This window comes from Chaetura pelagica, unplaced genomic scaffold (genome assembly GCF_000747805.2).
Source record: "Chaetura pelagica isolate M959 unplaced genomic scaffold, ChaPel_1.0 scaffold70, whole genome shotgun sequence".
Classification (NCBI taxonomy): domain Eukaryota; kingdom Metazoa; phylum Chordata; class Aves; order Apodiformes; family Apodidae; genus Chaetura; species Chaetura pelagica.
In genome coordinates, this window is record NW_009952265.1 from 6,751,950 (window position 1) to 6,772,542 (window position 20,593).

The 20,593-nt window shown below is 33.8% G+C and overlaps 1 protein-coding gene across 1 annotated transcript in view; it reads right to left on the minus strand.

The window, feature by feature from the left end:
* NOVA1 (neuro-oncological ventral antigen 1) overlaps positions 1–20,593 on the minus strand; it is a 148,468-nt gene that overhangs the window by 35,208 nt on the left and 92,667 nt on the right. The window contains 1 exon segment of the mRNA XM_010007748.1: positions 427–593. Coding sequence (XP_010006050.1) covers positions 427–593 — 167 coding nt within the window.

The window sequence follows — 20,593 nt, forward strand, 5'->3', positions numbered from 1 at the left end:
TTAATGTATCTAATATAGTGTCTAAAAAAACAATAACATTTTTGTTTGTATTTTATATACACAGAAGTAGGAAACATTCAGTTAGTCTGTGATTCTTAGTAACACTAAAGATTTACAAAGAGATTAATTGTCTAAGATTAAAATTCAGTGATCTTTCACTAAAACCTAGAAGTGTATATCCCCTTATACAGTAAAGTTCATGAAAGAAACACATTAGAGTGTGGCATTGAAACTTAGAAAACACTCTCTATAAGAACTGCTGAGAAACATGGAACACATAAGTACAAGGAGAAAGAGGACCAGTAAATTACTAAATGGTAAAATAACATTTTCCTAAAGAACATGATATGCAGACCCCTTGCAGCTTTAAAGTTTTAAGACTTCTAAGGAGCTGCTGCGACTCTCTATTCCCAACCAAAAACTCACTTGTTTGATGCGGTCTGGATTAACAGTGGTCTGAGGCTGCAGAATGCTGACAGGTTCTGTCTTGGCCACATTTTGAGGCATTTCTCGAATCTTCTCTGCGATGAAGCCATGAACTGCATTTAGTGCTTCAACTGTTCCCTGGATCAGACACACTCGCTCTGTAGTACCTGCAAACACCAGAAGTTGGTATCAAGTAGATTCCTCAAGATCCCACAAACCACTTCAATTATGACAAAGATGGCACTCAAAAGAAACCTTGCAAAATGAACTTGCAATATCTCCATAAGCACACAAACAAAAGGAGGGATTTCCAGAAGATAATATACTGATGATCTCTGAAGATGTTTTCAACAACTCCTATTTATGTAGATCCTACAAGCATAACTTTCCAAGCCTGTCTGAATCAAATAAATGGGGAGAGGGGGGGGAGGGAGAGAAAAAAAGAAAAAAAAGTGCCATTTTGTTTTATTGGAAATATTAGCAAATACAGTAAAGGGGGGGGGGGGGGGGGAGGGAGAGAAAAAAAGAAAAAAAAGTGCCATTTTGTTTTATTGGAAATATTAGCAAATACAGTAATTATGTGCAGAATACCGGTCTTTTAAATGGTTTTAGCATAGTTTGAGATGATTCTAAAATATCATACAACTGTTAGGTAACAAAAGGTTGAAAATGATAGTTAATATTATAGAGGCAGTTGGAATAGGTTTTTGGAATTTACACCTAAATTGCAAATACATTGATTTAGGGTGTAGACATTATTAGATCATTTCTGAAAACAGCTTCAAGTTGCTATGGCAAGACCTTTCAAGGCCAACTGATCTCATATATTTGCGCGTCCATTTTGTTTTTTATAACCTTCCTACCTTACAACATCCCTGCAATAGCTGCAATGTTTTACAAATAAGGTATCCTTAACACCATTTAGCAGTTGGAAATTATTAATCCCTGTGACAAGTAAGTAGTCAATACTCCACAAGCTACATTTCAAGATATCTACACTCCACATAACTACCTTCTGCCTGATTTTCAGTTTTAACCATTCTTTTCTGCTCTGTAACATTTCATTCGACTACCCACTCCAGTCTGAAGCACATTGTTTTTCTTGTATTGGCTAACTCTCTCTCCCTTATACTATGACTTACTCTCACCTTTAATTTCATTGACTCACATAATGACTTTCCTGTGACTGTAGCCTGGAGAAAAAAGTCTGTTTATGTGTCATGTTTATCTCATCTTTTGTATATTACCTGACAGAATTTGCAATTTGATGCAAATTACAAAAACAAAACAAAACACAAAAACCAAAACAACATAGCTTGAGTTAGAATTCTCCAGAAAGGCTTAGACAAAGCTTACATTGCCAAATAATTGTGTTATAAAAGCTACACCACCCCTTGTTTCTTTGATTTCCTAATAAAAAACCCCAAAACATCTACAAGGTGGTCAAAGATGGATGCAGAACTGTGGAAAAGTACTTTATTTGTTAGTTTGATTTTTGTTTCGGTTTTTTGGTGTGTTGTTGCTGTTTGATTTTTTGTTGTTGTTTTTTGGGGGGGTTTGTTCTGTTTTGTTTTCACTAGGGTGGTTTTACATGATTTTGTATGATTTTACTGTAGAGGAAATAATTTACATATTTGGTTACAGCTTGATACATTCTCACTAAATAAAGACTATAAAAAACCCATTATCTGTCCTAAGGATAAAAGCATGACAGCACACTGAAACAATTTACGTTCTGTATTCCACATATCAGACCACTTAAATAGGTTCCACAAAAATAGTTTTGACTTGAAAAATAGGTTCTAACAGGAGTTGGAAAAATGCAACTTAAAAAGGAAGCATTGTAGTTTCCACTTCTGTTTTGCAGAAATACCAAAACAAGACAAACTACACGTCCAAGTAAAATTGCTTTGAAATCTCATGTATTTCAGACTTCCACAAACACATTCTATACATATCTAACCTACTCAAATTAATGATTTTTCATCACTATGTGTTTACCTTCAAATACCAGAACAGTTCTACCAACAGATGAAAATTATAACATGGTTTATCATGATATAAGTTTATTTTGGAAAAAAAAAAATATACTGCTATCCAAAGATACATCAGATGCATATCTCTGTTCAATGCCAGTGCATCAAAATTACACAGTGAGGAAACAAAATAACAAATTAGAGCCATGGAATTAACAGAAATATAAATATATATTTTTTGTCATTCATGTATTCCTAGTAAATATCTATTGACAAGATTACGTGACTTTTTTTCTGATACAAAATTACTTCACCCTATCTAAATAAATGAAAACTACACTGTAATGATGTGGTAAGTACTAACACGTTTGCAGTGATTTCTGAAGTTCACATGTTACCAGGCCTTATCACCATTGTATGATCTGCACAGAACCACAGGCAACATATGGTTTAGAGAAATGTGACAGAGAGGTAAGTAACCTCCATAAAGTTCCCTTCTTAATTTTATGTCTTTACTATTAGTTACTGTTATCAAATCATCTTAAAATATGCTCCTTACAACACTGCAACAAAGTCTTTAACAGAGAATAGTAATCTCAGTAATCTGCAAGAAAAAATTGTTTTCTATTAGCAAATGCTTCTCATCTGCTTCTGTGGATGATCTCTAAAGAGTAAATATGTAATTAAAGATGAAACAGCAGACTAAGAGCCCTGCCTGCTCACTAAGTTAACATATTCATGTACACTTAAAAAGTGTTAAAACAGTAATTTCTTAAGAAACAGTATCAGAAATTCAACTTTGTGGAAGATGGTCTACAGCAGAACTGATAGAATGAGAAGAAACTTTTCTATCTGTTTTTTTTTTTTTTTTTTTAATAATTAAAATTAGGATTTAAACATGTCAATCAGTATTTCAAACACTGTCAAATTAATAATCCTTGAGATAAAATATAAAGTTAAAATTATTACACTCTTAAAAGCAAGTTATATATGTAACACAAAGGCATATTTCTCAAGAGCAAGATTTTTAGAATTTTCATGTGACTTGTTACAGTATCTTCTCCACAAAAACGCAGTGGGGTTTTTTTCGGTGTGTGTTTGTTTTTTTTTGTTCCCCTAAAGCACTTGATAAAAATAAATAAATAAATAAATAAATCTAGAGTCTGAATGACCTAAGTGGAAATCACTACAGAAAATGAATCTTGGTTCCTAGAAAAACCTTTATTTCTTTTCTTCCTCTCCCTACTTGGCTTCCTCCAGCTTTTGCAAAAAACTCCTGTGGTTTCTGTGTAAAGTAATCCAGCTTGAAGAAAATGCTCTGGGGAGTCTTTACGCCACAGTATTAATTGTCTCCTAAATGATGAGATGTTATGTGGATTGATCAATACAGCTAATGCAAGTGTTCTCTAGGTCAGCAGGCAACACACTGAAACAAAACACAGATCAGGTTACATCCAAGCTACTGGAGCCTAACAGGGAAAGCACTTAACAGGGATGACTACTGTCAAAACATTTGAAAGGAAAATAGTCGATGCTAAATAGAAATTTCATTAGACTTGACACTAAGTGACTCAAGGTTATTCTACAATCTGTGGTATTTTAGAAAGTGCAATATAACAAAAATATGCTTTATGTCATACCATGGACCAAACACACTACATTTTAGTATGTATAAAGCAGGATGCAGTAAATGGGAATCACTGTTCCATGAAGAAATACAGTAGTACAAAAGCACATTTTATGTGAAGTAAGGCAGTTTTAAAGTGCATCACAAAAGTAGCACATGCTCTTCAAGGTATACGACAATAAAGAAAAAGTAAAAAAAAGAAAGTCTGGAGAAATTGTACACATGTACAGTTGGGAATTGTTTTAGTCTTCTGAAGGGATGCATTCCATCACACAACTTTAACAGCTTTTCACTCACATAACACTACAATAATTCGTAAGACTGACAGAAAAGGAAAACTGCCACCTACATGACCAACCTCTATAAGAAAAATAAGCCTATGAATCAATGAACTTGGTGAAATTTCCATCATTTTAAAAGCTTATAGGCTCCATCAGGATCTTAAATAAAGTGTCAGATTATTTATAATTTTCAGCTGTTTACCAGTGTTGCATCCACTTCTTTTTTTACCTTTCCATGAACAAAAGCTCAACCATATACACACACATTTTTTGTCATGTAATCTCCAAAGTAAGTGTTTAAAATACACGTTTGAAATAGCTGGTTTAGAGAAAGCGAAATGAGCAAATAATCAAAGTGCCTTGTTTTTCTGGTGTACACATAGCCAATATAAAATTATGTTATTTCTTTAATTATTTACAATTAAAATCAGAGTTAGGGTCAGGTACTCTACATATGAAGAGATAAAATGCATACAAGGAAAAAATAATTCTGCCAGAGAAAATGACCAAATATAGAGTAGGTGGTTATCATCCCTGTGCATTGAAAAGACCAGAAAAAATATTTTTATGTATGTTCAATAATACTGAAGTCCACAACAGAAGTCTTGCATGTAGTCGGGAAATAGGAAAACCACTATCTAAATACATGATGCTTTTGATGTTGCTGCAATAATTTAATGGTTACTTTTCCTAAAGAACCCAAGTAAATGATTCAGCATTTGTTTATGCTCTATTTTCAGCAAGTAAAATGTGGTTTCTTTCCTCCGATATCAGAATTAAAATTCAATTTACATGTGTATTTTTAGCTATTTCTTGTCAAACAAAACAGGCAGAATGTAATTGTACAAAAAAGCCTACTTGTACTGGTCACCAGAAAAATAGATGCTTAAAACTAATGGAGAAACAAAAATCTTGATCAGTTTTTTGGTTTTTTTTTTCAGTTTTAGGGAGAAGTTCTCTGAGCCTAGTTTTTAATTATGAAAACAGATACAGTATTACATAAAATACTTTACTTTCTCTTCAGTTCCATGGGGGAGGAAAAGATGAAAACATTAGCAGCCGTCAGGCAAGTTAAAAGTAAGTAAATAAAAACCTGTTTTGAAATATAAGTTAGTTAGGCCTAAAAGCTAAACAGCTTGCAATAACATAATTTTAATAATTTGTTTTTCCTTCCACCTCCCTTGCCTACCTAAAACTTCACTTCTGGCAAATATCTTTGGCAACCACATTGTACTAATTTTATCAAGGACTTAAAAAAACACACCACGAGCTTTTTATCTGAGAAGGCTGTTACTGACTTATTAGACAACAGATACAGCTTTTAAAATAGCCAGTAGAATAAATGCCAGAAGATGCAACGGGATAAAGGATGCTGATGCTTTCAATGTTTTTATTGCTACACTTAAAAGGCATACATCAATATATGGTTACCATTAATCTTATAATTGTTTGCTTAAAGACTCTGATTCAATGTGTAAGGGTTCTACTGTATTCACAGAAACACTCAGTAAATGGTCTTCTCTGTTTTATGAACTTCAGTTGAAGTGTTTTGGGGAACACACTATACCTTTTAGAAAGGACTGTCTGGCATTTGTATGACTCTATATACTTTTCAATGGGCTTTTACATCAATCTTTAAGAGCATTTGAAAACCTAAAAAGCACAATACATTACCAGCCCAGGGTAATCCCAATACATCAACTAATTAAATCTCCTTATATTTTTCCAGTGTACCATGCCAGTTTCTTTGACACTGAAAGGGAAAACCCTACAGAGGAGCCAAAGCTAAAACCTTAACTAAATGGAAGGCTGCACTCCAACTCCAATCTCACATCAGCTGATTTGCATTAAGCTTTTCATTTGACAACTGGCAGTACAGCAGTCTACTGACCCTAACATTTCATACATTTATTTTTGTGATTAAACGACCTGTAGAGTGGGCTTCTATAAAGCACTTCCAGTGACCAGTTCAGCCTAAAACTGATCTTGCAAAAGCTCTTGGTAAAACAGGACAGAGCTTTGATACCATTACTGAGCATTGTTAAGATTCCCAATAACATGCCTAACATGAAAATCAGATAAAAGCTTCCTTGCATATAATACATCCTCTTTGCGCTTGCATAAAAGCTCAGTGAATGAAAGTCATAAAATTATTTATTTTTTAATTCAAATGCATTAGCTGTATTTCATGTCTTAAACAGATGTGAAAAACCTTTTTCATAAAAACAAAAACAAGAAAAAAATACACAACCTTAAACGAAACACATAAGAACATTCCACATATATGCAAAGTGTCATAGGAATCTCAATAATCTCAATTGGTCCTTATCTCCTTCCTGTCCTTTTAACCTTTGTTTCTTGAAAGATAATTAATTGGTCTTAATATATAACCCACATTCATCACAGAAAGACAACTATCTCAAAGCAAAGCTTGATGATCTTAATAGACTTCCCAAACTGAAAGGGAAAAGAATGGCTGGTAGAATTTCTAGGGCATTGATGTCCTACATTTTAATTTGTTTTAATCCAGATGAAATAATTTCTGTCTGCACAGAACACTTACACAAATAGGGAGCAAAACTTAAACTTCCCCAATTAAAAAATAGAATTTTAATAGCAATTAAAATAGCTGAATAAAAGAAGAAAACATTGAGGGGAACATATGAAATTGGAAGGAAATTAATATCACCTTGTAAGAGTCTTCTTGATATCTCTGTTACAATACCAGGGCATCCATTTTAAATTTCGAGTTTACTGATTGTATGTATTTAGTTTCAATAAAGCTCCATTCTTCTTTCAGAGATAAATAAACTGTTCCCTTTCAAGTTTCATTTGCAATTACTCCTCCTGACTTTGTAACTATTAATAATTTCTGCAGCTACATTATACATTACATGAGTCAAGAATCTAATAAAAGCAGAAGGTTAGAATAAGTGGTCTGCTTCTTGAAACATGTTAAAAGATGTGATGATTAGCAAGCATGAGCACCTATGCACATGATTTGCTAAAATCTGAAAAAAGTTAGAACTTGGAGTCCTCTTAACATCAGTCTGTACTCACATTGATAATATGTCTTTGAGGTGTGGCATATGGATAGCTGTGCACACATACACATATTCCTACACACATATATACCAATTTTGCTTACTTTTATTGAATATATGACCCCTTCACTAGAATTCAGATATTGAAATGAATCAAGTTCAAAAATTCTGAAAAAATAAATGAACTGCATGATTTCTCAGTTATATGAAAACTTTACAATCCATTGTGTTCTGATAACAACAGTGAATTACAGGAATCCAGGTTGAACATAGTTATGAGTCTGAAAAAATGGATTATTCTTAAAGGAGAGAGAACATGAGAACATTAAATACTTAAATAAAAGGAAAAAAAACCCTGAACCTCATAATTATTAAAGGCTTAGAAGGGATGACAAGTCATCTTAAGAAGCAAACAGTCCCTTGAATATAAATAATTTTGCTTTATATCAGCTAAGGATTTGATGATGATTTCCCCAAAATTAAATTATGTAAGGGGAGATAAGGAATTACCGATTATTATTACACTGCTATGAGTAAGAAATGAAACAAGGATTGTAACTACTTCTCTTTGTTTAAGAGTTATTAATGAAAAACCTGTAGATTCCACTGCAAAAGCTGCTAAATTTACCCAAAACCAAAGGCACAAGCCAGAGATTTTGTCTTGTTATGGTTTTATGAAAGACCATTACTTAGATGAGAAGCACTTAGCTAGAAAGTGTGTGTGCTAATCAATGACCAAGGGCTGCAACGAAAGTGAGCACAGCTCAATGATGTTTTGGGAAAGCTCGTTTGGAAAATAAAAGCTCTAGAATTAAGAAGGACCTCAAACTATGGACAGTAGCACTATGTATTTATTAATTTTGTTTGGGGAAATGATGGCCTTAAAATATTATTTGTGAAATTACCTATAACATATCAACTGCTGCTTAAACAATCAAAACACACCTGATTCCATCATAACATCTACATCTAACTGAAAAAGCAGTTAGAAGGGGATCAAGAAGAATTTTTACATTTTGTTGCTATTAATTTGTATATCAGAAAACTTTTCCGAAACAATATTTGGAGAAACAATCCCCTATGAATTTGGCCTTCCACCTCCCAAACTGTTCAGTAAATAGGCTGAAGTAGCTGTCATCTAATCTTCAGTTTCCTCAAGTTGGAAAGTAAATGCATTTCCTAGAGGTGTCTGCTCTCAAAAAAACCCCAACATGAATGGGAATACAAAGGGAGAATTTAAATAAAATACACAATTTATTCATTACCATTTAAATCCTTCATCTGTTAAAAAAGATCGGATTGAGTTAGGATCCCCAAATTACACAACTGATGGAAAGCAACATGATTCTGACTCATATGAACGCTTTTTCAAAGGAAATGGGCTTGCAACTATGGTGCTTATCAATGTTTTCTAATTACATAATAATCTTCTTATTCATGTATTTTTAAGATTACCAAGGTGCGTGGAATGTTGAACAGTTTCTGTTTTTCCCCTATCAGTGGACAGTAAATGTCTAAAAATATATACGTTAATAATAATCCAAAACCTAGGTTTGATGAAAATATGAAGGTCTCTGAGAAAACAAAACAAAACAAAACTTTCAAAATATTTTTTTAAAAAGCACACAAAGCACCACCGCAAGACCAAATCTCCCAGAGAAGAAAAGAGCTGACCTATTGTTGGAAGAGGAACACAGAATAGAAAGAAAAAAAATACACCTGTTTTTCAAGATATCTGGCATGAATTTTCATATCAACAAAAGCATTTAAGAATATTTTTCATGCAAAGTAATGTTCAGTTGCCAATCACAGCTTTTATGTTATGCTATAGGAATATGAACCTTTGTTAATAGTGCCTCCTACACATACAATTACCAAAGGAAAAAAGAGCACCCATTTAACCAGTAAAATACACTTTAAGGAATTATAGGAACTGATACATTTTATAATTTAGAGTGATAACAGTTAAAATCACTAAGGGAGCTTTTCTCCTTCAAAATTTTTTCTCATGTTCCATAGTTTAAAGCCTGTGAAGAGCTTTGGAATATCCCCCTAGATAAGGTGAGTTGCTCAAGAAATCAAATTGCCTAGTATGTTTACTATGAAATATCTGTTTGGAGAAAGCAAATACCAAATTTCCATTAAATGAATTACAGACAATGTTTAGATTAGATATTTTATTAAAATATTTGTAATTATATGTGTATTTCTATATACTTGCAAGTAAATGCTGTCAGTAATTATAGAAACATTTTTTTAAGGTTATGCTTATTAGCGCTGCAAACTTTTAAATTTAAATCATGATCCTGCAAGGAATTACTTTTATCTCTAGTATTTCAGATAAAATTTAGTGAAAGACATGATAGCAACTCTATCATAAGAACAATTTCCAGTTCCAAAATATAAGATCTAAGGGTGCATACACCTTATGTTTTCAGACTAGGAAGAATGTTGTCATGTCAAAAGGAGGATGAGCTCCCATTTTGATACAGTCATTATAAACACACAGAGAGAATAGGCACATACAAATACACATGTGCAAACTCAAACACATCTTGTAGTATCATGGTCTTTCTGCTTTCACTCAGCTAAATGCTAGACCAAATACACATTCTGCCCATGGTAGATTTTAGTTGATACATGTTTAATGAAATCCATTATTCTCAGCAGTGATTTCAAACCCACGGTTTATATGTAAAGCAGGAAGGTTTTGCCCAAACATTCAACATGTTACAGTTATTTTTATTTGTCTTCCTAGCTCATTTCTAACTTCCAGACTATAACCTTTTTAGAGCATGTCCTGTTTTTTGTTGTTTGTTTGTTGGTTTTTTTCCCCTATTAATGGCACTCATCCTCTTGTAAATTTATTTTTCTAAAATGTATGCATTGAGTGCAAGGTAGCCATTTAAGAAAGACATGGACTTCCATGAGCAATGCACCCCATTTACCTTAGGATGTAATTAACCCACAAAGACACAATGCTCTCACCCTTTACTACACAGGAAGCTCTGAGTATTAGCTTAGATTAGACAATAGGCTCCTCAAAGACTTCTCATATACAGACATATACACACATATAATAAAACAGTGTTTTCCAGAGACAGCTACAACATACATGTTGAATTACTCCTCTGAAAGCTATAGTAATTACTATTGTCAATAAAGAGATATTTCCCTTCAAATGCAAATGACATAATCATGTCCATCTACTAGCAGATTTATATAAATCTGCAAATATTTTTTAAAAGTCCACAATAAAAAAAATTAAAATAGTAGAAATGGTAATGTAGGCAGAACTGTTGCTAAATAGAACTTTTCCACAACTTTTTGCCCTGGCTGACAGCTGCTTTATTTTTATAGCCATCACAAAGATACACAATCTTTTCTCCTAAGCACTCAAAAAATTTCTTCTTCACTGATATTTGCTGGACTATTTTCATTCTTGTACAAAATCGCCTGTAAAAGAGTCAAGATAGATACAAAGGGCCTTGGAAAGTTCCATAGCAAGGAGCTAAATTTCTTGTGGAAATTGATTTTTTTTTTCACATTCTGTTATAAAAAGTCCACAGAAGATCAAATATTAAAAGAAAAAGAGAGAGGGTTAGGAACCTTAGTTTTTTCTTTAATTTCTGTACTCTTTCACCGCCAGGAAAAGTATCAAATAATATGGCTGTTCCAGATAGGAGTCTTTTTTATAGGCCAGTCATTTTGCAAGTGTTTCTAAGTCTTCAAAAGAATAATGCAAAAATGTTTATACAAATGCTGCCACATTTCAATTTTTACACTTTCTGATTTGTGGAAATCATGGCAGCTAGCTTGTGTAATTTCACTGATCAAGAACAGGGCTGAAGGAGGGGGGCTCCCCCTGATTTTAAAGAGTGGATCAAGCATTCCTGTTCATAAACTGAATGGTTTCAGAATTCACTTGCAATGAACCCAATCGAAATGTTAGCAGCCAAAACCTCATTAGCAGATCCTTAAATCTATGGATATTGCTAGTGAAGTAACTGAAGCTTTATAGACAGTAAGTCTCCAAAACAAATAAAATCTGACTGTGAGATAAGAACCTGGACTGAATACACTACTAACCTACTGAACATACTGTTGGGTTTTATTCTTCACACTTGTTGTTCTATATTAAGCACATAAATTTCAGTTGAAAAATAAACCACTGGATTGTTCTAAATAGGCTTAAAAGTTGTGTATTTTCTTGCATTACATCAGTCTTATGAGACTATTTTAGGACTGAGTTTCTGTTCTCCTCCCCTACCTTTTTTTTTTTTTTTTTTTAAATGGAAAACCTTATATAGAAACTGACATACCCTGGTTTAAGATTTTCCATATGTTCTAACATAGAAATCCTTTAACATCCTTAAACATGCTTACTATTTACCTAGCAGACATCTGTTAATCTTCAGTATATCAACTTGGCTAGATTTGTAAAGCTAAAAGAACAATTTCTAACATGAATCTATACAAGATATTGTATTGTCTCTGATGGAGACTGTCAGCTTATTAAGTGGTTGATAATGAAGAATGATAAAAGATGCAACATTAAAACAGGCTGATCAAATATGACATTGTGATTAGAAAACTTTCCCTGGAAGGCATAGTAACCATTTACCTTCACTTTGCAAAGAGAACATTTCAACAACGTGAAATACAGTTATATGTGTCCAAATGCACAAGCAACTTGTATAAAACATAAATAAATAAACCCACTTGAAATGAAACTATGATATAAATGCCTAAATAATAAATCTCCTCCCAAATCAAATCCGAAGTTTAAAATCGTGCTCAGAAAACCTCCTCAGAAGCAAGTGGAGAGGGAGGTGGCCGTTCTGCTGCTGCTTCTCTTCCAGAGAGCCTCACTGTGGGCTGCAATTTCTAAGGAATCTGCACAAGTTGCTGATGCTTAGATACTCCTCTACGGTTCTTCTGTGCAGCAATGTAAGTTACACTTCACAGAATTAAGAACCTCATCAGTTCTTCTCCTGAATAGGCAAGGAGAATAAACAAGCTCATCCTTACTCAGCTCACTCAGACTCTACTAATAAGAAGACACACAAAATTGCCTCCTTTCTGTTCGCTGGAGAGAGTATCTTCATAGGATGAAAGAAGAGCATATAAATCAAGAATATGAACTTTGAGAACAGCTCCTATTCTCTACTGTCTTTTTGTATGAATTATGCACCAGGAATGTCCCAGTCCTCCACAATTAAGTGTTTCCTTCACCAACAGTACAGCAGGGATGCTCACATAGCTCCACTACTTCAGGAGCAGAGGAGTGTAAAACCACTTAATAACAAACTAATACATCCTAGAACAGGAGAAAACATGCAAAACAACCCCTGTTCTTCGAATACTCATGAGATTCTGCTTTAAATGAGGGAAACTGTTTTTGCTTATTTGAAAATGAACTTCCCATCCTAATTAGTTTTCTTAATCTTCTCACAGTCAACGAATTGTAATGGTTTGTTTACTCCTGCATGATACAAAATGGTCTGTTGAAATTTTTTTTTTTACTTCCACTCCTGAGAATAAATAAGATCAGAATCATGACAAATACATAATAAAAAAAATTATCCAAGGAATTTTGTGAAGCTGAAGTTGAAAAAGCTTACTTCCCTACAGATTTGCATCTTTGTGTCTAAGGTAGGAAGTTGCAGGCTCTGACTGAAGCTTTTCCTGGAGTTCTCAATTTTCTAGGGACAGCAAATGCAGGCATGAGCTGATGCCTTCCTTTAATAGAGGCCTTAGTAGCATCATTCTCCTACTCACAGATGCTTATCTTTACAAAGCATGTAAGAACCTAATTATCTGAGGTATTTTCACCTCTTTGTCAAATGTGGTTCACTTCAGCAATGGCTTCAGCATTGTTTCGCAGAGACATCAGGTGAGGTAACTCTGAGGCTGGTCAAAAAGAGTGTCTTGCTCAAAATCCTCTTGAATAGTGATGTATTCAGAAGCAATAGTATATGCATACACTAATATAAAAAGCAAAATTCAGATATTATGCATTTGTGTATTTAAGGCGTTTTGTATTTTTTAATAATAGGGCTAGCAGAATGTCAGCTTTGCCTTTCAACTAAATATTTCTTATAGTCATAAAGGGTTAATTTAGAAACATGTTTATGAAACAAACCAAGTGTTATTAATGGGACTCCTGCAACTCTTTAAAACCCCTCTCATGGTTAACTTCTGAGTTGAACTTTTTGATTAGTAAGCAAATTTTGAGCTGACTAAACTACTGTGTCAAGGTAGAAAATGGATACTTACTTCTATAAAAGAACCTGAAGATTTTCTGTTTGCCTCATTCCTACAGATTAAAATAGCATTTCCTCCTCAAAATACATGGATGAATTTTTTAAGTGTCATGACACATAAGTTCTGATACCAGGATCACTCTGAATTACACCCATTACAGTTGTATTCTGAGATGAATAATCACGAGACCATGATTTTCATCCAATCACTGCGTTTTTAACAGCTCTCTTTATCACTTCTAAGAAAACATACTGCAGACTGTATGGTTCTGGAAATGACTAAATGGCTGAAATTGTGAGGAAAAAAAAAAAGTAGCAAGGAATATCCAAGTCGTTTGTACACATACAAAGGAAAGAAGTAACACACAGTCAGAAAGTCAATAACAAATTGAAAAAAAAAAAAAAAAGTGAAAGAAAACAACAGTTTAAACAATGGCAGCTATTTTAACTTGAATTGCTAAATTGTAATAAGTATAAATTAAATAAAATAATAAAAGGAAATTAGGTAAAAATAAATACAAATGAGGTAAAATAAAATACACTTTCATCTAAAAGTTAAGTTTTTTAATGAAAAATAAGTATAAATATCACATTATTATGTTGATTATGGTAAGCCTTATTATTTTATACTTTTCAATTTCAACAGTGGCTTTCACAGCAGCACTTGGTATAAGGCTGTATTTTGTTTGCCTTATTAGTCATGAATATTACATGGATTTTGCTCAGTCTTAGAACATGAGCCTTTCTATATTTGTAGGTTTCTTGCTAATGTGCTACGGAATTCAAAACCTATGGGACTTTGGAACTTTAATTTAAGCCTGTGGCAATGAAGATGCAGCTGTTCATTTAGAAGCAATCATCACAGCTACTGAAATTATAAGATAAAAAAATTGAAAGGCCACTTTCCTGAACTTTAAAAATTATTAAATTATAACAGAACCAGTGCTATTTTTTATTAGAAATATTTTAACTCATTAAGTTTCTTCCAAGTTTAAACTCAAAGCAAACCAATTTTACATAGCCTTCCAAGTGAGTGTGTACTGGGTTAGCATTACAGATTAAGTATCAGTATTTGATTATTATTGTAATATTTGCTCCACACATACATAATTAGAATACATCATCAACTATGACCCTGTCAAGAGTCTTTTCAGGCTGGAATTACAAATTTTATTCTACACTGGCTCAGGTGCAACTAAACACTGTTAGCAGAATTTATTTAAATGAAACTTCTACCAGAGAAACAAATGTGATATATAGTTTTATTTGCTAGTATTATAGAAATGCCTTCCAATAAAGCTATTAAAAAAGCAGAAGATTTTATCAACATATGAAACCTACAGATCTCTTTTCCGTTGATATCTATAGATACCAACATCTGAAATAGATTTTTTTCATTAATATGATAGGACAGCTGTGTAAATGTGCTGCAAATTACGCATTTTAAACAGGGTCCTGTATTTTGCAGGTCTAGGACAGCACCCAGGGTGGAAATAGCTGATCAAGACTGAGTTCAGAAACTCTCTGAAATAGTGCCAAAGCTGCATTCCTGAAGCTAAAGTCAAAGATTCGTTGTGTTAGGTGAAAACTTGGCTAACAGGTTCCCAGGGCAGTGTCAAGATGTGCAAATAATACTAATGAAAGTAGTATTTTCAGATGGATTATAAAAATAGGACCACATTACCATGGCACTCTGTCTTGGTAAAAAAGTTTTTGTATGTGTGCAGCAGCTGCATTGCTTAATTCCTAGTAGTTCCTTGAGTACAGCCATACTAAAGAATAGTTTATTCTCCAATGGACAGTGTAAGAATCAACAAGATACTAGTCCTTTATGAATGCCCAAAAGCTACGAGACAAGAAACACAATTTCTCTTTCTTTCCTCCTCCTTTCCCCAGTGAAATTTTTCTCTTCATTAAAAAAATTACCCTTGGATAGGATTCCTTCCTACAGCAGGGCAAGACTCCCAAAAAAACAGGTTTTGGATTCTTCCTACAAAGTAGCAGCTCTAATTTCCTTCACCCCCAGATCTATACAGTGAAATTAAATGCCCCAGCAAGAATCCTCAAGGAACTTTGAGTAAAAACTTCAAAGTCTTCCAAAGCAGACAGAGGCTCCTTACAAATGCAGTCTCACCTTTCCTTGCAGACACACCCTGGGGACTTTCTTCAGTAGCATCAGACAGACACAAAATGCAAATAAATGTGAAAAGGCTATAAAAAAGACTAGCAGCAAGTATCGGAGAAGCTGTTGGTTAAGAAAAATGGTATCTTAATAGTGGAATGCCTAAAATAATATTATTTGTTTTGCTGCAGAGGCCACAAACTCTGACAGGTGAGAATTTTTGAAATAGAGGATACAAGGAATTTTCACTCTTGTGGTTTCTCATGAACCTCTCATTTTTCTTCCTTTCAGCAGCTCTCCACAGTGGTGGCAAAAATCAAAGACAAATATGACAGAAAAGCCACCTAGTGAATCACCAGGAGAAATGCTTTCTGGCTACTGGCTAAGTAAAATATATGCTGCATAAAACAAGCTTTATAATGATGATGTTATTAGGTTCTGGATACCTATAAGAGTTGTATTTCATTATTTGTTATATCACAACCACTTGCACACAGAATTCAGAAAAAAAGTTAATTATAGATTAGGTACCTCTCCAATAAAATTTTAGCAAACAGGTATTACTCACATTATTAAAGACTGTTTCATGTGGCATGTATCCAAAAGGAAAAATAAGCTTGCATTTTGTGCTTCAACTTTGTCCTCTCCTTACTTAACATGTATGAAGCACATGTATATAAACCCTGACAAAATGTTTAGTTTTATTGCATTTAAGATGTCAAACCTTAAATATCATACATCCTGCAGACTGACTTATACACATTAGTCTGCTCCAGAAATCTGGCACAATGATGTACATTTTCTTTAACCTGCTTAATTTTATTTTATCATTATGTTCTGTAAGATAGGCATTTTTTTTCCAAGTTGATCTAAATAAAATCTTCTAATGGAAACCCTTTCAAGACACTTCTCTGATGCAGTCGTTAAAAGTTGGTTTTAGTGGTAGAATGGAAATTACTGCAATGCTGATGCTCATTTGGGAAGTTGTCAAACGTCATGTAACTAATAACAGATTGAAGGGCTTGGCAAGAAATTGTAACAGGCAGAAATTTAGTGGGCTAGTGCAGATTCGAGGTCTTTCTTACTGAGCACAAACTTGAACCTTGCTCAACTATCTAATGCATATCTGCCTACAATACATGTCCTGGAAAGCTCCAAAGAAACAGGCATCTCAGATCTCCAAAGCGACGAACAATCAGAAAGTAACCAAAGATCATCTTCCTCTGCTTGCTGGGTCTATGCACAAGCATGAAAATCAAGGTTGAAATAAACGTGATTTCCCCACACATTACTCAAGAATATCTTCTAGGTCAATTATCATTCAAATGCTTATGGTATAAATTCTAAGCAACCCTATGGCAGAACAACCAAGATGAAAAAAAGGTAAGCCTCAGGGGATCCAGCAGGATCAACCTTTAGAAAAATTTAAAAAGATGGCCAATGAGATCAGCTTTTCACTTGGAAATGTATTTGTTCTGTATCTTTTTAATACAAAGGCCAGAAGTATTTTTACTATAAAATTCAAGTGTATTCAAAACATACCCTGGTATACCCACAAACATCACTGGCCTAAGACAGGAGTTTGCAAGATAACACTGACTTTGCTAATCAACATTACAGTATATCATTTAACAGTTCATCTGGAGGGCATGGAAAAAATAGAGTGAATTATAGTTTGCCAACAATCCACTACAAAGGATTCTGACAGTTGTTTTGTTTGTTTGGTTTTGCTTTGGTTTGTTGTTTTTTTTCAGTGTCAGGAAAAGAACACTACATGCTTTAGATCTTGAAGGATCAGCAAAGCAAATGGATGTTGAAAAGAAAGTGGGGCAATAAAAAAAAAACAGAAAAAATGAATGTAAGGCTTTCCTTCATCCATGGGAAAGGAAGATACTTTTATATAATTATGTATAGACACAAACGCACCTCCTAAAGTATTTCATATGTGTAAAAAAAAAATTTAAAAGAATTGGCTGCTGCCCAAAATTCATTGAGTCATCAATATGAAAGCTCTAACAAGAAAAAAAATATGTAGAGAGCTTGAAGAAAAATAAACACCAACAAATCATATTTGATAGTTACTATCTTAATTATTTTTATATCAACCTCAGGTTATTTTTGCAACTACCACTATATAAAGATCCACTGACATTGTCTTTGACTAAGAAGTATTTAGCATAACAAGAAACTGGCAAATATAGAAGCAAAACAGCCGAGTAAATGTCACTGCTCTTTTACTCTGCCTAAAACAAATAACTGGAGAATAAATGAATAAACAGAATTGCACTAAAAAGTATAGTTTAAATGCATACACTCTACACATAAAAACAAAGAGGCAATACCATATAGTCACTGTCAACTCACCCTCACTTGGAAGGCTGTGAATTTGAGCCACAAAGCTCACCAGTGGGTCAAAATTAATAGGCAAGTAAATCAATTTTGTAATTATTAATATAATAGACAAGAGCTAGTGTGGTGAGCCATCAATTCTAATTAAAGGCTGAAATTCAAGGATACTTCAATCAATCATCACTGTGAAAGTATACTCTATTGATTGCTACATTAATTATTAAAATCATATTAAAATAAAATTCAGACGTAGTTATCTGTCAGCTACTTCTCAATAATAATGAGTCTTATAATCTAAATCAGTGATGTCATAACTAGGACTAAAAAATATTTTTTCTGTAAAGAATGGAGTAAGACACTGTCCCAGGTACTCAAGTAGGGCAGCATTCAACTACTTCTACTTAGGAAGGATACTAAAGATACCATTTTCCTGTCTGCCACAGTCTGTGTTACCATTAACTCCCTGTGGCAGTCCTTAACTTATTTTTCCTGCAGCAGAACTTGTCAGAATACCAATTTACGTGTTAGGCACTCCAATTATAAGCAAATATCAGACAATCCTAACTTGGGTATTTTAAGAACTTTTGACATAGACAAAAAAACATCTGGTTGCAAAAGTAATAAGGAGAAAAGTTACAATACAATTCAAAATTTTGCATCTTATACTGAAATAAAGGCAGAAAGCAGAGTTCCTAGTTAAATGAAAGCCCATAAGGTCCTTGACTCAGCCATGTTTTATGTTTCTGTGAAGAAAAAGAACATAGACAAGACAACAGTTTAAAAGGTAGTAAAGTACATCACAAGACAGAGCCAATCTCACTTAGAAAAGCACAGAAAAGAATTAAATAAAAACGCTGCCAGACACAAAGCAGAGATATGGGTGTGGCAAGTAAGAGTTGTGAAAACAGAGCTTTTTAGTCTGGGATGAAACAAACACAGTAAGCTGTTTGCTGTGTTCTAAAGTACAGATGTTATCAGTATCAGCACATACAATTTGTTAATAACTGCAGTAAACTGATGTAATGACAAGAAAGTAATTTACAGTTTAAACCCTCATGATTTCAGCTGCGTAAGTGAAGTACCTAATGTATCAACATAATTGCTTTGTTACATTATCAAAACAATCTCTCACATTTTTAAATGCAGTTTGAAACCAAGATTGCCAGATGCTTTCAAAGACCATAGTCCCTTGACTTCGAGAGAACTGAGTTACAGATGCAAAGATGATCTCCTTAAAAATCTCCGTTGTTATAAAAACCTCCTCTGAATTGTCAAATTCCACAGTTGATTTTAAGCTGTTAATTTTACCAGCAGTTGGCCAGGCAACAGAAATCTATGACAATAAATCTATGGATTTATGACTGCCACCCACAGCTACCGACCGTTCTGTGACTACAGGCTGTAATCAGAAGAAAAATAATTAAAAACACATGAAAGAAGAAAAAGAAGGAATTTTTTTTTTTTTAATTAAAAGTCACTTATTTCATGGATCCAACGTGTCCACACTAACAGAAATGAAAGCACAACCAGTCTCTAGTAGCCAAAAATTCCAGCTGCTTCTTCAAACATAAAGATCAAACTTCACAAAATACAGTGTGGTTTCAACAAAAGAACATAACTAAATATCTGTCAATCAAAGCTTGCTTCTCTTAATTGTGTTCCACCAACCTTAGCCTCCTTTGAAAGTCAGGTAAGTAACAGCACGCAATACCAGCAGGTGAGAAAGAAAAGGCAATGGCAGCAGCTGAGATTAGCCATAGACGTCACACGCTGTCTTGGCTGAACACATTAACACAGGTTTCAAAACCCCACTATTCACTTAGGCTCAATAAAATCAGTCTACTAAAGGCACTAAACCCCCTTTTTTCCCCACTGAGAATATGTCTCTCTAGAAAGCAGAAATCAATGAATCAAAATAAAAGCACAGCAGTAAATATTTTAAAGACAATCACAATAATGTATTAATTTTTTTTACAAGCACAAATACATTAGCATTAAGTAAGCTATTGAACTTCCTTGCCAGTGTGAGAACAGTGTATAAGCATTTATATAAAAACAGTAATTAAACCCCCTCAAAATTCAAATAATTAGCCAGGAAAAAAGCAAACAAACAAACAAACAAACAAACCCAACAAAAACCCCACAACAAACCAAACAACAAAACAGGGCATAACAACAAAGCAACAACTACTATCTATTCATGCAGCAGAAATATTGTGCTCCTCCAAGTGCCTCAGACTCTAGGGAAAGGATTTTAAGAGCAGTTACATTTGTACAGTAACTGATGCATTCAGTTTTCCTCACAACAGTGATTAAAATGGCTCAGAGAAAGCATTATCATGCTGAATGTAGTTAATCATCGAGGATTAGACAAGCTGGCTTACGAAATTCTGGCTTTTCTTATCATATGAAATTACTTTAAAAAATTAAAACTGTACAATCTAATTCCACCAGTTACTGACAGACTTCAGTTTTTACTGACATTGCCATCAGATGTAGCCA